The sequence below is a fragment of the Salmo trutta genome, chromosome 22, assembly GCF_901001165.1.
Source record: "Salmo trutta chromosome 22, fSalTru1.1, whole genome shotgun sequence".
NCBI classification, from domain to species: domain Eukaryota; kingdom Metazoa; phylum Chordata; class Actinopteri; order Salmoniformes; family Salmonidae; genus Salmo; species Salmo trutta.
In genome coordinates this window covers 46,066,742-46,083,864 of record NC_042978.1, presented here as the reverse complement: position 1 = coordinate 46,083,864, position 17,123 = coordinate 46,066,742, and the positions used below count along the sequence as shown (strand labels likewise).

Below are 17,123 nucleotides of genomic sequence, written 5' to 3'. Positions count from 1 at the left end.
ATATTTACACAGGTGTAGAGCTGTACTCAAGGTCTGCAGGACCTATTCTAGTAAAATACATGCATATTACTGATCAAGTATAAATGGAAAATGGGTCTCCTCTGCAGATTAATCACATTAGGTACAGTACCACTTCCATCCTAAAATGAAGGAGTTGACACATTCTTTTGAAATACAAATATTTATTTGCAAGAACAGCTTTTAATCCTTCTTGGCAGCAGCCTTCCTCATGGCAGCCAGGACGTTGCTGAGCTCCTCTCTCTTTCTCTTGGCGCGGATGTGAGTTCCAATCTGGGGAGAAAACCCAAAGGTTACATTACAATGTAAAGAGGGAAAACCGAACATGATGCAGGTAAACTACCATACGCAGGATGACAACACTAAAGCATGTCTCTGGGACAGATAAGTCAGGGACAAGTTCAGTAATCAACATGTATAGGGGATAGCAGTTGCATAATGCGAAACTTGTCTTGAGAATTAACTGATTGGACAAACTACAGGACTGATCCAATAGTTGATGAATCTTTCAATATATGCTGCAGGACATTTCCACAAACCCCAACAGATGGTAACGTTCAACATTATGTGGGTACTACAAAATCTGTTCAGGTTGAACAACAACAAAAAGCCCTTATTTTGTTCACGTTTTTTTTTATACACAAGAAAGCAGCTTCAGAAACAAACCATCTGACATGATCAAATGGCTTCATGCTGCCAACACCACCAATACACCCAGCCAGGTGGGTAGCAGGGGAGTTACATACCCTCTTCTTGATGAACTTGAGGGCACGCTTATCCTTGGACACCTTCAGCAACTCCATGGCGCGCCTCTCGTAAGGGGCGAAGCCGCACACCTCACGGATCATGTCACGCACAAACTTGCTGTGCTTGGTCAGACGCTGAAATACAAAAATCAGCAACAGTTGGTCAAACAACCAGTTGTAAAGTCACTGTGGAAATGTAGATTGTTTACCATGAGATAAAAAAAAGCCTTTTATTAAGATAGCTACTATTTTTTTTTAAAGTGTCTGAGACCAAGCGTCCCTGTCAGCCGTGGGATGCAGACAGACAGGGATAGTAGGAAACTAGTTGATGTGTGCAGGGGGAACGACAGAACAGCACTGAACAAGCTGCACTGGAACTTATCCTGCTTTTGGAACAGTTTATTGGACCAGTAAGTGCCATCTATGCTCAAGTTAAATTGTTGACCCATTATCTGATAATAACGGGGAGGCAAAGCCTGACCACTTTCAATCACTACAGGTGCGGCAGCTATGGGAATAGCTTCCCTGTGGCTCAGTTGGTAGAGCATGGTGTGTGCAACGCCAGGGTTGTGGGTTCGATTCCCACAGGGGGCCAGTACAAAAAAATAAAAAATGCATGAAATGAAATGTATGCATTCACTACTGTAAGTCGCTCTGGATAAGAGCGTCTGCTAAATGACTAAAAAGTAAAAGTAACCCAAACTATAAATCAGAGCCGGGGCTTAAAACAGCAATTCCAGGACAAGCAAAAACAACCTTTGGCAAAGGGTCCAGAGTCCAGACCCTTTACCTGAGGACGTGGGCTCTACCAACACCACATTACCTGTGATGGGTGTCATGTTTCTATCCATTCAGATTAACTCACCCCTCGTCTACGGGCGTGTTTGGGTGCGGTCACATTCTTGGTTACGGGGTGGCCTTTGTTAAGCCCCACGGCCATAGGATACCTGATAGCCATGTCTGTAGAGAGAGAGAGAGAAAAAAATAATATGTTTAGTTACATGTAATTCAAAGCATGAGACTTCAACTGGCTAGCTAGTTGCTGACCAACCAACTTACATTACAGTGTTAGTACGGGTGCATCAAAGCTGGGACAGAATGAAAAACAGCTTCTATCGCAAGGCCATTGGACTGTTAAAATAGCCATCACTAGCCGGGCCTCCACCCAGTACCCTGTCCTTAGCCACTAGCCTTCATTGTAAATAAGAATTTGTTCTTAACTGACTTACCTGGTTAATAAAAGGGCTGCTGCCCTATGTACACATCACACACACAGAACAAAAAAATATAAAACGCAACAATTTAAATGATTTTACTGAGTTACAGTTCATATGAGGAAATCAGTCAATTGAAATAAATTCATTAGGCCCTAATTTATGTATTTTACATGATTGTGAATACAGATGTTGGTCAGATACATAAATATTTGATTTAAAAAAATGGCCTCACAATGGGCCTCAGGATCTCGTCACAGTGTTTCTGTGCATTCAAATTACCATCAATAAAATGCAATTGTGTTTGTTGTCTGTAGCTTATGCCTGCCAAATTCTTTAAATAATGTTGAAGGTGGCTTATGGTAGAAAACTTAACAGGACATTCCTGCATTAAGCATGCCAATTGCACAGACACTCAACTTGAGACATCTGTGGTACTGCGTTGTGTGACAAAACTGCACATTTTAGAGTGGCTTTTTATTGTCCCCAGCACAAGGTGCATCTGTTTAAATGACCATGCTGTTTAATCAGCTTCTTGATATGCCACACCTGTCAGGTGGATGAGAAACCCTCACTAATTTGAGATAAATAAGCATTTTGTGCAAATGGAACGTTTCAGGAATGTTTTATTTCCGCTCGTGAAACACAGGACCAGGCATTGCTCATCCTAATACTTAATTCCATTATTTTACTTTTAAAATGTGTGTACTGTTAGATATTTACTTATCCAAAGACGTTTTTTTAAAAAAGTTACACACTTGTAAGTAAGCATTTTACTGTTTTATTTAATTTACCTTTTTAACTAGGCAAGTCAGTTAAGAACAAATACTTGTTTTCAATGACGGCCTAGAAACAGTGGGTTAACTGCCTTGTTCAGGGGCAGAACGACAGGTTACCTTGTCAGCTCAGGGATTTGATCCAGCAACCTTTCGGTTACTAGTCCAACGCTCTAACCACTAGACTACCTGCCGCCCCACTGTAAACTCTCCACCTGTTGTCTTCGGCGCATGTAACAAATAAAATGTGCTATTATTGCACAGTTGGAGCTAGAAACACAAGCATTTCGCTACACCAGCAATAATTAAGTGTGTATGCGACTAATAACATTTGATTTGAACGTTTTGTTACCGGTCTGGCTAGCTAACGGTACTGCTGATTTCCTACAACGCTGTCATTGCAGTATATTTAACTAGCCACACTCCAGTCATGTAATAAGGTGCTTCAGGTGGTAACGTTAAAACTATTGATTCAGCAAGGAACACAAAAATGGTTGACATAATGCTGGTGAGCCTATTACCGTGACCAACTAGCTAATTACTCTTACTGCTGACGATAGAAGTACATGGATTTGCAGTAAAAATAGTAAAAGAAATGTATTATCTGTAGTCATTATAAAAATTCTCGTTACGAAGCTCCAGCAATAACAAGCCGATGTGATTCTCATGTGTGTAGGAAAAGAGGCCATGTAAGCGCAGCAACTTTAAGTTGATGTTTACCGTGAAAATCGTATATTTATCACGGCAATATTGGAAGCATCCTTTAAGCAATAACTTTACCTTGTGTTGGTTCTATTCAAATTAGTAAAAAAAGAAACGATGTCAAAGATTTTGTAAGGATTTTAGATGATTTAAATTCTTCATCAAATTCTTACCTGCTTTCTTTAATGGCGCACAAACCGGAAGGACCGCTTAGTGGTGGATGTTGGGTAATGAGGGTTTTTCCTAAATGAAACACCAGTGAAATCTCTGTAGCGCCACCTGGGGGTGCGGACCATTTAGATTCAGTAGTCTGTTTGTTCTCCAAGATAAATATATATTTCAAAAAGTGAATCGTTTAGAATAGACCTTAGCAAACATTTGTACAATCAGAAAGGAAGAGCGATTCTAATATAATTCATGTCCATTTCCATTTTAATTCCCGTAATAATATTATCACAATATTATTGTAATGTTTAGGCTACAGGCCTATGTATCATCATATTAGCTTAATATTAAAAGAAAAACATCTCAGACTTCAGTGCGTTCAAAACAACTGGGAATTCTGGAGAAAAACAAAACGAGCTCCGACTGGGGAAAAATCGATTTGAACGGTCATCCAACTCGGGAGCTTGTGCCTCTCTCCAGAGCTCCGACTTTACAACCTGAAGATCCCTGACGACATGATTTGACCTCATATTTTTCCGAGTTCCCAGTTTATTAACGCTCCAAGTCGCCGCAGGCAGCATCACACATGAAAATAAACTGCAACAGATTGGCTAGTGAAACGCACACTCAGCCCTCTGAATGGACTGTCAATCAACACATGTCGGGTGCGCAACACAGTGGATAAAGTTCTGGGAGGTCACGAGTATGAAACTGAATGGGGGGGGGAAAAATACATATTTTTCATAGTTTAATTTGTATTTTACATTTATTCCTGTGCCTATTTTATCTGGTTTCTAACATAAGCTTACAGTATTGAGTACCACAGTATGAGTTGTAATACCCATAAAACCTAGCGGTAAAACCCCAACATGGGTTATGGTATTTTAATATAGATGTTACCATTTTAGTAATCAACTTAGCTAGCTATTAAAAGTAACTTTGCCTTTCGGACTGGAAACCCTGTGGGAAAGAGAAATGGCCCTGTATTTACCAGGACAGGTAGCTCATCCACCATGGCAGAAGAGAAAGATCCAGACTGTTGATTGGGAAACAACAACAAACAATGATGCATGAGGAGACTCCTCCTCAGGAGACTGAAAAGATTTGGCATGGGTCCCCAGATCCTCAAAAAGTTCTACAACTGCAACATTGAGAGCATCCTGACCGGTTGTATCACCGCCTGGTATGGTAACAACTCGGCATCTGAACCTAAGGTGTTACAGAGGTGTGTGTACGGCCCAGTATATCACTGGGGCCAAGCTTCCTGAAATCCAGGACCTATATAATAAGCGGTGTCAGAGGAATGCCCATGAAATTGTCAGAGACTTCAGTCAGCCAAGTCATAGACTGTTTTCTCTGCTACCGCACGGCAAGCTGTACCGGAGCGCCAAGTCTAGGACCAAAAGGTTCCTTAACAGCTTCAAGCCATAAGACTGCTGAACAATTAATCAAATGGCCACCGGACTATTACATTGACCCCCCCCTCCATTTCTTTTTTTTACATTGCTGCTACTTGCTGTTTATTATCTATGCATCGTCACTTCACCCCTATCTACAGTTGAAGTCGGAAGTTTACATACACTTAGGTTGGAGTCATTAAAACTCGTTTTTCAACCACTCCATGAATTTCTTGTTAACAAACTAAAGTTTTGGCAAGTCGATTAGGACATCTACTTTGTGCATGACACAAGTAATTTTTCCAACAATTGTTTCAGCAAAGGACCTTGTGAAGATGCTGGAGGAAACAGGTACAAAAGTATTTATATCCACAATTAAATTAGTCCTTTATCGACATAACCTGAAAGGCCGCTCAGCAAGGAAGAAGCCACTGCTCCAAAACCGCCATAAAAAAGCCAGACTACGGTTTGCAACTGCACATGGGGACAAAGATCGTACTTTTGATGAAACAAAAATAGAATTGTTTGGACATAATGACCATCGTTATGTTTGGAGGAAAAGGGGGGAGACTTGCAAGCCGAAGAACACCATCCCAACCGTGAAGCACGGGGGTGGCAGCATCATGTTGTGGGGGTGCTTTGCTGCAGGAGGGACTGGTGCACTTCACAAAATAGATGGCATCATGAGGATGGAAAATGATGTGGATATATTGAAGCAACATCTCAAGACATCAGTCAGGAAGTTAAAGCTTAGTCGCAAATGGGTCTTCCAAATGGACAATGACCCCAAGCATACTTCCAAAGTTGTGGCAAAATGGCTTAAGGACAGCAAAGTCAAGGTATTTGGAGTGGCCATCACAAAGCCCTGACCTCAATCCTATAGAAAATTTGTGGACAGAACTGAAAAAGCGTGTGCGAGCAAGGAGGTCTACAAACCTGACTCGGTTACACCAGCTCTGTTAGGAGGAATGGGCCAAAATTCACCCAACTTATTGTGGAAGGCTACCCAAAACGTTTGACCCAAGTTAAACAATTTAAAGGCAATGCTACCAAATACTAATTGAGTGTATGTAAACTTCTGACCCACTGGGAATGTGATGAAAGAAATAAAAGCTGAAATAAATCATTCTCTCTACTATTATTCTGACATTTCACATTCTTAAAATAAAGTGGTGATCCTAACTGACCTAAGACAGGGAATTTTTTTACTAGGATTAAATGTCAGAAATTGTGAAACTGAGTTTGAATGTTTTTAGTAAAGGTGTATGTGAAGTTCCGACTTCAACTGAACAAATTCCCTCTAACCTGTACCCCGCACACTACCCCCTGTATATAGCCTCGTTATTGTGTTGAATTATTTTTTACTTTAGTTTATTTGGTAAATATTTTCTTAACTCTTCTTGAACTGCACTGTTGTTTAAGGGCTTTTAAGTAAGCATTTCACGGTAAGGTCTACACTTGTTGTATTCGGTGCATGTGACAAATAAGGTTTGGTTTGAGTTGACGATTGGGCGTTGAGGGAACACTTGTCACATTGTTTATCATAACACAAACCCCACCTTGGACAATGTGTTTTCTGTCCAGATAAAGATGCTGATACGGCCCTACATACCACTGACCAAATGTCCCTTTTGTTTTCCAGTCCAGCAGGAGTGCATCCCTCACATCATCCGGTGCATGGACATCTTGTGCCAATGTGATCCGAGCGAGAGTATCCAGTTGTGGAGACCACAGCACATCGAGCCTGTGGACAGACATCTCAATAACACATTAAAATATCTGCTGGAAGTGATGTACTCTCTCTCATTCTGGGGGTAAGACATCATTTAAACATCACTGATATAAATTCTCACTGTGCCCATGATAAAATACAATGTGAATTGTGTTGTACTACTGAATTAAACTGTGAGGAGATGTACTCAGACCAGCCTTTGTGATTGAACTTACTTTAACTATATTACTTTAGTTGGCTGCTTTGAGCAAAACGTGTACGTAATATAACCTATTCTGGGAGCCGTGTATGTGGAATATTTTTGGGCCATTGGCTTCCCTGAAAACAGGAACTAACAGCAGGAGCAATATGAGTCTGTCAGAGGTCGTCACGCTGGATGGGGACGGTGATGGAGGCTTTGGTTGTCCACGACAACGAAGAAGCAGGTGACCTGGTGCCAGTAAGGATGGTCTTCACGGAGGCGTTAAGACCCTCCCTTGATAAAGAAATCCTTCGACTTCACTGCTTCTTCAATGTTAAGGTCCCTTAGGCACCATAGGGACACTTGACCCCCACCACTGCTGTGGTGATTTGATCGATGACATTACAGCTGTAGAATATTTAATAAACTGTCGTTTTCACATGAGGACAAGTGCAGACTTTCCATAAACTTTTAATTGATAACTTAGGATTTTTATCACTTGACATATAGTGGGAAGGATCCTATAAAGCAACACTGCGTGATTGCATGTACCACTCCAAATCAATAAATTCTGTGCCTTTTTAAACATTTGTCTCTGGTCATGAAACTACAATACAGGCTAGATGTCTAAACAAAGTCCATTCTGAATGTCAATAGATTTTTAGATTCATTCTCATCAATGACAACATTCTAGAATTCACTATGTGGCTGAAATTGAATCTGATCAGCTTGTCAGGAATGGAGCTCACCCACTGTAAATGTAAATATTATCCACAAAACATGAAGTGTCCCTTTAGTTATACACATCAGTTATGCAAGCTAACAATCAGTATAGCTAACAGGCTAGCTAACAAGACTACCTAGCTAACTAGCTAGCTCACAAGACTAGCCTTGTTCCTTGAAATGCGATTGCCTGTAGTCTTGGGGGCGACATGCAGCCTGGGAGACAGTGCTGCATGTCAAGCATTGTTCAGGGCTTAAATATTGACGCCGCTGCAGGGCTCCTTGATGAAGTGGTTAGCGTGCATCTGAACAAATTCATGGATGATGCGTGGTACTTTTTGATTATCTTGTGATCTTGACCAAACTTTTGTCACGATCATGAGAAGTCTGGATCTCAACATAAGGGAACTATAAAAGAAAATCATAGTGCCTACAGAAAGTATTTACACTCATAATGTTGTGTTACAAAGTGTGATTTAAAATGGATTGAATTGTCTTTTTTTTGTCATCGATCTACACAAAATACTCTGTCAAAATGGAAGAAACATTCTAACATTTTGTAAAAAAAATTATGTTTACACTTCACACTGACATGTGACTTCTGTTATCAGAGACGGATCTAGATGCATTAAAAGTCGCTTTGTGGTCTGATTATGTTCCGATCTGGCTGACCTCTTCAGTCTGGACACAATCAGGTTACCGAAAGCGCATACAGTGGGCAACTTTATCAGCACTCTCTAGAAAGCGTGTGATTTGGGAACGAGAGGCACCTTTTCATTATAATGTTGGATGGAAATACGTTCCTAGCATGTGAGGAATGTGTTTGCTGTTCTCATAAACGCTAGCCAGCTAGCTAATATTTAGAATATATATATTTTTGTAACCCGTTTGCAATTCCTTTAGCGTTGTTTGCTAGTTTGCTGGCTAGCTACAGTGGTTAGCTGGCAAGTTATCTACAGTAGTTAGCTACTGCCATCAGTTGTTGTTGTTGTGTTATCATATTTACCCTGTTCCCCCGTTAGTAGAAACGCATAATGGCATTTGAATATAGCGTGGGAAAAGTGATTCCGGACACACTGTGGACACGGTAGACACATTTTAAATGTCGGTGTAGCTGCATGATGAGTTCGGAATTCCATGATCAAAACTCTATGATCAGAGTACTAAAGCTGCATGAACTGTCAAATCAAGACACGGCCCAAGAGCTTTCCACACCTGGATTGTGCAACATTTGCCCATTAATTCTTTTCAGAATTCTTCAGGATCTGTCAAATTGGTTGTTGATCATTGCTAGACAACCATTTTCAGGTCTTGCCATAGATTTTTAAGAAGATTTTATTCAAAACTGTAACTCAGCCACTCAGGAACATTAACTGTCTTCTTGGTAAGCAACTCCAGTGTAGATTTGGCCTTGTGTTTTAGGTTTTTGTCCTGCTGAAAGGTGAATTAATCTCCAAGTGTCTGGTGGAAAGCAGAATGAACCAGGTTTTCCTCTAGGATTTTGCCTGTGCTTAGCTTCATTCAGTTTATTTTTTATCCTGCAAAACTCCCCAGTCCTTAACGATTACAAGCATACCCATAACATGATGCAGCCACCACTATGCTTGTAAAGTGGTACTCAGTAATATGTTTGGGGCAAATCCAATACAACACTTTGTAGTCAGGACAAAAAGTGAATTGCTTTGCCACATTTTTTGAAGTATTACTTTAGTGCCTTGTTGCAAACAGGAAGCATGTTTTGGAATATTTGTATTCTGTACAGGCTACCTTCTTTTCACTCTGTCAATTAGGTTAGTATTGTGGGGTAACTACAATGTTGTTGATCCATCCTTAGTTTTCTCCTATCACTTTGTAACTGTTTTAAAGTCCCCAATGGCCTCCCTGAGCGGTTTCCTTCCTCTCCGGTAAATGAGTTAGGAAGGATGGCTGTATCTTTGCAGTGACTAGGTATGTTGATACATCATCCAAAGTTTAATTGATAACTTCACCATGCTCAAAGGGATGTTCAGTGTCTGCTTTTTAAAAAATGGTGTCCATTTACCAATAGGTGCTCTTCTTTGCGAGGCATTGGAAAACCTCCCTGGTCTAAGTGTTTGAATCTGTGTTTGAAGTTCATTGCTCAACTAAGGGACCTTACATATAATTGTATGGGTGCAGAGATGAGGTAGTCATAAAACAAATCATGTTAAACATTGTTATTGCTGAGTGAGTCCATGCAACTTATTATGTGACTTATGTAGGCTTGCCATAACAAAGGGCTTGAGTACTTATTGACTCAAGACATCTCAGCATTTCATGTTTTATTTCTTTAACATTATGGAGTTGTGTGTGTGTAAGCCAGTCACAAAATCAATCAAATTTATTTATAAAGCCCTTCTTAAATCAGCTGATGCCACAGTGCTGTACAGAAACCCAGCCTAAAACCCCAAACAGCAAGCAATGCAGGTGTAGAAGCACGGTGGCCAGGAAAAACTCCCTAGAAAGGCCGGAACCTAGGAAGAAACCTAGAGTGGAAACCAGGCTATGAGGGGTGGCCAGTCCTCTTCTGGCTGTGCCGGGTGGAGATTATAACAGAACATGGCCAAGATGTTCAAATGTTCATAGATGACCAGCAGGGTCAGATAATAATAATCACAGTGGTTGTAGAGGGTGCAACAGGTCAGCACCTTTATTTATTTATTTTATTATATTAACAAACATACAATCAATAATACAGTAGGAAAATCTATATACAGCATGTACAAATGAGGTAGGATAAGAGAGGTAAGGCAATAATAGGCCATGGTGGCAAAGTAATTACAATATAGTAATTAAACACTGGAATGGTAGGATGTGCAGAGGATGAATGTACAAGTTGAGATACTGGGGTGCAAGATAAATTAATAAATAAATACAGTATGGGGATGGGGTAGATTGGATGGGCTATTTACAGATGAGCTATGTACAGGTGCAGTGATCTGTGAGCTGCTCTGACAGCTGGTGCTTAAAGCTAGTGAGGGAGGTAAGAGTCTCCAGCTTCAGAGATTTTTGCAGTTCGTTCCAGTCATTGGCAGCAGAGAACTGGAAGGAGAGGCAGCCAAAGGAAGAATTGGCATTGGGGATGACCAGTGAGATATACCTGTTGGAGCGCGTGCTACGGATGGGTGCTGCTATGGTGACCAGTGAGCTGAGATAAGGCGGGGCTTTACCTAGCAGAGACTTGTAGATGACCTGGAGCCAGTGGGTTTGGTGACGAGTATGAAGCGAGGGCCAGCCAACGAGAGCATACAGGTCGCAGTGGTGGGTAGTGTATGGGGCTTTGGTGACAAAACAGATGGCACTGTGATAGACTGCATCCAATTTGTTGAGTAGAGTGTTGGAGGCTATTTTTTTAATGACATCGCCAAAGTCGAGGATCGGTAGGATGGTCAGTTTTACAAGGGTATGTTTGGCAGCATGAGTGAACAATGCTTTGTTGCGAAATAGGAAGACGATTCTAGATTTAATTTTGGATTGGACATGTTTAATGGGAGTCTGGAAGGAGAGTTTACAGTCTAACCAGACACCTAGGTATTTGTAGTTGTCCACATATTCTAAGTCAGAACCGTCCAGAGTAGTGATGCTTGAAGGGCGGGCAGGTGCGGGCAGCGATCGTTTGAAGAACATGCATTTAGTTTCACTTGCATTTAGGAGCAGTTGGAGGCCACGGAAGGAGAGTTGTATGGCATTGAAGCTCATCTGAAGGTTAATTAACACAGTGTCCAAAGAAGGGCCAGAGGTATACAGAATGGTGTCGTCTGCGTAGAGGTGGATCAAAGAATCACCAGCAGCGAGAGCGATGTCATCAATGTATACAGAGAAGAGAGTCGGCCCGAGAATTGAACCCTGTGGCACCCCCATAGAGACTCCCAGAGGTCCGAACAACAGGCCCTCCGATTTGACACACTGAACTGTATCAGAGAAGTAGTTGGTGAACCAAGCGAGGCAGTTATTTGAGAAACCAAGGCTGTTGAGTCTGCCAATAAGAATGTTGTGATTGACAGAGTCGTAAGCCTTAGCCAGGTCGATGAATACGGCTGCACAGTAATATCTCTTATCGATGGCGGTTATGATATCGTTTAGGACCTTGAGCGTGGCCGAGGTGCACCCATGACCAGCTCTGAAACCAGATTGCATAGCGGAGAAGGTACGATGAGATTCGAAATGGTTGGTAATCTGTTTGTTAACTTGGCTTTCAAAGACCTTAGAAAGGCAGGGTAGAATAGATATAGGTCTGTACCAGTTTGGGTCTAGAGTGTCTCCCCCTTTGAAGAGGGGGATGACCGTGGCAGATTTCCAATCTATGGGAATCTCAGACGATACGAAAGAGAGGTTGAACAGGCTAGTAATATGGGTTGCATCAATTTCGGTAGATAATTTTAGAAAGAGAAGGTCCAAATAGTCTAGCCCGGCTGATGTGTAGGGGTCCAGATTTTGCAGCTTTTTCAGAACATAACAACGTATGTTCTGACGTAACCTGAACGCCCATTTGCGGACCGCTAATCGTTAGCTGTCTTATCGGCTGCTATCTGAATAGGTCTATCGGACAATTTTCTTGGGCCACTATAACTATAACTATTTTGCCAATTGGATTGGTCCCCTCTACCACACGGAACCCCACTAATCTACAGGCTTGAAATGCACGAGGTGGCTGAAATTAGACCTCCCTCCATCTTCTGCCAGCTTGCTACCTATGGCCTGGCTAGCTGTCTGAATCTCACTGGACCCTTATGATCACTCAGCTAAGCATGCCTCTCCTTAATGTCAATATGCCTTGTCCATTGCTGTTCTGGTTAGTGTTTATTGGCTTATTTCACTGTAGAGCCTCTAGCCCTGCTCATTATACCTTATCCAACCTCTCAGTTCCACCACCCACACATGCGATGACATCACCTGGTTTCAATGATGTTTCTAGAGACAAAATCGCTCTCATCATCACTCAATGCCTAGGTTTACCTCCACTGTATTCACATCCTACCATACCTTTGTCTGTACATTATACCTTGAAGCTATTTTATCACCCCCAGAAACCTGCTCCTTTTACTCTCTATTCCGGACGTCATAGACGACCAATTCTCATAGCTCTTAGCCATACCCTTATCCTACTCCTCCTCTGTTCCTCTGGTGATGTAGAGGTGAATCCAGGCCCTGCAGTGCCTAGCTCCACTCCTATTCCCCAGGCGCTCTCTTTTGATGAATTCTGTAACCGTAATAGCTTCTAATGTTAACATTAGAAGCCTCCTCCCTAAGTTTGTTTTATTCACTGCTTTAGCACACTGCCAACCTGGATGGCCTAGCCGTGTCTGAATCCTGGCTTAGGAAGACCACCAAAAACTCTGAAATCTTCATCCCTAACTACAACATTTTCAGACAAGATAGAACGGCCAAAGGGGGCGGTGTTGCAATCTACTGCAGAGATAGCCTGCAGAGTTCTGTCCTACTATCCAGGTCTGTACCCAAACAATTTCAACTTCTACTTTTAAAAATCCATCTCTCTGAAAACAAGTCTCTCACCGTTGCCGCCTGCTATAGACCACCCATATGGTGCTCTGGACACCATATGTGAACTGATTGCCCCCCATCTATCTTCAGAGCTCGTGCTGCTAGGTGACCTAAACTGGGACATGCTTAACACCCCAGCCATCCTAAAATCTAAGCTTGATGCCCTCAATCTCACACAAATTATCAAAGAACCTACCAGGTACCACCCCAAAGCCGTAAACACGGGCACCCTCATAGATATCATCCTAACCAACTTTCCCTCTAAATACACCTCTGCTGTTTTCAACCAAGATCTCAGCGATCACTGCCTCATTGCCTGCATCCGTAATGGGTCAGCGGTCAAACGACCTCCACTCATCACTGTCAAATGCTCCCTGAAACACTTCAGCGAGCAAGCCTTTCTAATCGACCTGGCCCGGGTATCCTGGAAGGATATTGACCTCATCCCGTCAGGATGCCTGGTTATTAAAAAAAAAATGCCTTCCTCACCATCTTAAATAAGCATGCCCCATTCAAGAGAATTTAGAACCAGGAACAGATATAGCCCTTGGTTCTCCCCAGACCTGACTGCACTTAACCAACACAAAAACATCCTGTGGTGTTCTGCATTAGCATCGAACAGCCCCCATGATATGCAACTTTTCAGGGAAGTTAGAAACCAATATACACAGGCAGTTAGAAAAGCCAAGGCTAGCTTTTTCAAGCAGAAATTTGCTTCCTGAAACACAAACTCAAAAAAGTTCTGGGACACTGTAAAGTCCATGGAGAATAAGAAAACCTCCCAGCTGCCCACTGCACTGAGGATAGGAAACTCTGTCACCACCGATAAATCCACTATAATTGAGAATTTCAATAAGCATTTTTCTACGGCTGGCCATGCTTTCCATCTGGCTACCCCTACTGCATTCAACAGCACTGCACCCCCCACAGCAAGTCGCCCAAGCCTTCCCCATTTCTCCTTCTCCCAAATCCAGTCAGCTGATGTCTGAAAGAGCTGCAAAATCTGGACCCCTACAAATCAGCCGGGCTAGACAATCTGGACCCTTTGTTTCTAAAATGATCTGCCGAAATTGTTGCAACCCCTATTACTAGCCTGTTCAACCTCTCTTTCGTGTCGTCTGAGATTCCAAAAGATTGGAAAGCAGCTGCGGTCATCCCCCTCTTCAAAGGGGGGACACTCTTGACCCAAACTGCTACAGAACTACAAAAATCGAACAAACTACAAAAATCTCTGAAACTGGAAACACTTATCTCCCTCACCAGCTTTAAGCACCAGCTGCCAGGGCAGCTCACAGATCACTGCACCTGTACATAGCCCATCTATAATTTAGCCTAAACAACTACCTCTTCCCCTACTGTATTTATTTATTTTGCTCCTTTGCACCCCATTATTTCTGTTTCTACTTTGCACTTTCTTCCACTACAAATCTACCATTCCAGTGTTTTACTTGCTATATTGTATTTACTTTGCCACTATGGCCTTTTTTGCCTTAACTTCCCTTTTCTCACCTCATTTGCTCACATTGTATATAGACTTATTTTTCTACTGTATTATTGACTGTATGTTTGTTTTACTCCATGTGTAACTCTGTGTTGTTGTATGTGTAACCGATGTGAAATGGCTAGTTAGTTAGCGGTGGTGCGCGCTAATAGCGTTTCAATCAGTGACGTCACTCGCTCTGAGATTTGAAATAGGGTTTCCCCTTGATTTGCAAGGGCCGCGGCTTTTGTGGCGCAATGGGTAACGATGCTTCGTGGGTGTCAGTTGTTGATGTGTGCAAGGGTCCCTGGTTCGAGCCCAGGTTGGGGCGAAGAGAGTGACGGAACCTACACTGTTACATATGTGTCGAACTGCTTTGCTTTATCTTGGCCAGGTCGCAATTGTAAATGAGAACTTGTTCTCAACTTGCCCACCTGGTTAAATAAAGGTGAAATAAATAAATAAAAACATCAGCTATCTGGATTTGGGTGAAGGAGAAGTGTGGGAGGTGTACTTTACTTTACTCCACCTCAGGAGTAAATGTCAATCGGCTTTTCATAGCCGATCATTCAGAGTATCTCTACCGTTCCTGCTGTCTCTAGAGAGTTGAAAACAGCAGTTCTGGGACAGGTAGCACGTCCGGTGAACAGGTCAGGGTTCCATAGCCGCAGGCAGAACAGTTGAAACTGGAGCAGCAGGTGGACTGGGGACAACAAGGAGTCATCAGGAGAGGTAGTCCTGAGGCATGGTCCTAGGGATGAGAGAGAGGAGAGAGACAGAGAGAGAGAGACAGAGACAGGAGAGAGCGAGAGAGACAGAGGAGAGAGAGAGAGAGAGAGACAGAGAGAGGAGAGACAGAGAGAGAGAGAGTACTTACCTTCACACCGGACACCAGATAAGACAGGAGAAATACTCCAGATATAACAGACTGACCCTAGCCCCCTGACACATAAACTATTGCAGCATAAATACTGGAGGCTGAGACAGGAGGGGTCGGGAGACACTGTCCCACGATACCCCCGGACAGGGCCAAACAGGCAGGATATAACCCCACCCACTTTACCAAAGCACAGCCCCCCCACACCACTAGAGGGATATCTTCAACCACCAACTTACCATCCTGAGACAAGGCCGAGAATAGCTAAATGTAATACATTTTTTTAATTCAGGCTGTAACACAACAACATGTGAAAAAGTCAAAGAGGGTGTGAGTACTTTCTGAAGGCCCAGTATGTCCTCTGGACTTCTGTAATATAGGATGGGGTGCAGAGCAAATGTCAAATTGTACATAAATATGCAGCTCCAAAGAATGGTTTGGTGATCAAGAAATTGCAAGCTCAGCAGCAATTGGGGGAATCAAGCAACAATTACTAGCATAGGCCTACTGGTCTTTTGGTATGAAATTGCATAAAATTAATCATTTACTTATTAAGCTTGCTTTTGGAATTTGTTCAAATTAGTTATTACATAGGCCTAATTATGTAGACAAAATAATGAAAAGGGCTGTCTGGTAGCCTCAATCAATAGACAAATATTTGTAGTTGAACAAGTCATTGCATGTATAGATTTTAGTTTAATTGACTTGAAAAAGCTTGTGACTTGACTTGCACCGAAGATTATGGATATACTGACAAGATACATGTCTCTCCACCCTAACAATTGGAGTCGTTGTCCACAAAGCGGCACGGCAGGCTGTCTAGCTCCCGCCTATCCTTTCTTTGGATTGGGTTGTTGATGTCAACCGCCTGTATTCAATGGAGAGAGAGGCTATGCTACTAGCCTCATGTCAAGAATACGCATAACCATCTCGAGACAACTCTGCTATAAAGAGTTTTTTCTCAAAGTTTCCGGTATGTCACTTGTGATACTTATATCAGTACACTCGTGACAATTTAAGCATTTCAAAACTTATATTAGATCAAGTAAACCTCACGTAGCAAATAAGCCATTCATTTTTTTATTGACCAAATTCGACACTCTCATTGACCTCCATACAAGAAATACCACCTCTTGGAGGGAGACAGATTTTCCTCTGAGTTGGGCCTCTATCTTCCTCTTCCTCTCTGCTTGGACTTAGAATGCATTACTTGGACCGTTCTACTTTGCACTCGACTTAAGACTTGAACCTTGTGACTCGAATAATAGTGACTTGGTCCCACCTCTGGTAATTCCTAGTGGGAAACCTGTCGATCATCCCTGAGCTCCGACTTCTCCCACATGCTAACCTCTAAGGAAATTACGTCACCTATTAAGGAAGTTACCTTGATAAAGGCAGTTAAATGCAACATCAAAACATTATTTATAAAATACAATCTATCAAAAGGATACTTCGGGATTTTGGCAATGAGGCCGTTTATCTACTTCGCCAGTTTCAGATAAACTTGTGTATTCATGGATGCCAAGGGAAGCTAGAAGTAGTATTCTTATGTTAACTAGCTGGCCTGGCGCATGGCTGTCCCGTGAAAGGAA

At 42.2% G+C, this 17,123-nt stretch overlaps 1 protein-coding gene, 1 long non-coding RNA gene and 1 other non-coding gene across 3 annotated transcripts; 1 reads left to right on the top strand and 2 right to left on the bottom strand.

The window, feature by feature from the left end:
- Window positions 1–165: 165 nt before the first annotated feature.
- Window positions 166–3,709, bottom strand: LOC115158825 (60S ribosomal protein L36). The gene is made up of 4 exons (XM_029708177.1): window positions 3,630–3,709; window positions 1,630–1,724; window positions 765–899; window positions 166–291 (listed from the first exon to the last, which is right to left on the bottom strand). Exons 2-4 carry the CDS (start codon window positions 1,720–1,722, stop codon window positions 202–204), a joined length of 318 nt encoding a protein of 105 aa, XP_029564037.1. The 5' UTR covers window positions 1,723–1,724; window positions 3,630–3,709; the 3' UTR covers window positions 166–201.
- On the bottom strand, window positions 1,025–1,153 carry LOC115159026 (small nucleolar RNA SNORA63). The gene has a single exon (XR_003868821.1). It is a non-coding gene; the product is annotated as a small nucleolar RNA SNORA63 (small nucleolar RNA).
- On the top strand, window positions 2,652–7,312 carry LOC115158826 (uncharacterized). Its single transcript, XR_003868744.1, has 3 exons — window positions 2,652–2,738; window positions 6,661–6,832; window positions 7,079–7,312. It is a non-coding gene; the product is annotated as an uncharacterized LOC115158826 (long non-coding RNA).
- Window positions 7,313–17,123: the final 9,811 nt, after the last annotated feature.

Excerpts from the sequence above, each read along its gene's own strand:
- LOC115158825 (XM_029708177.1), bottom strand. The coding sequence starts at position 1,722 with ATGGCTATCAGGTATCCTATGGCCGTGGGGCTTAACAAAGGCCACCCC. Across the intron at positions 900-1,629 it reads AACACGCCCGTAGACGAGGG|CGTCTGACCAAGCACAGCAA; the intron begins GTGAGTTAATCT and ends TTTGTATTTCAG. Across the intron at positions 292-764 it reads TCAAGTTCATCAAGAAGAGG|ATTGGAACTCACATCCGCGC; the intron begins GTATGTAACTCC and ends TTTTCTCCCCAG.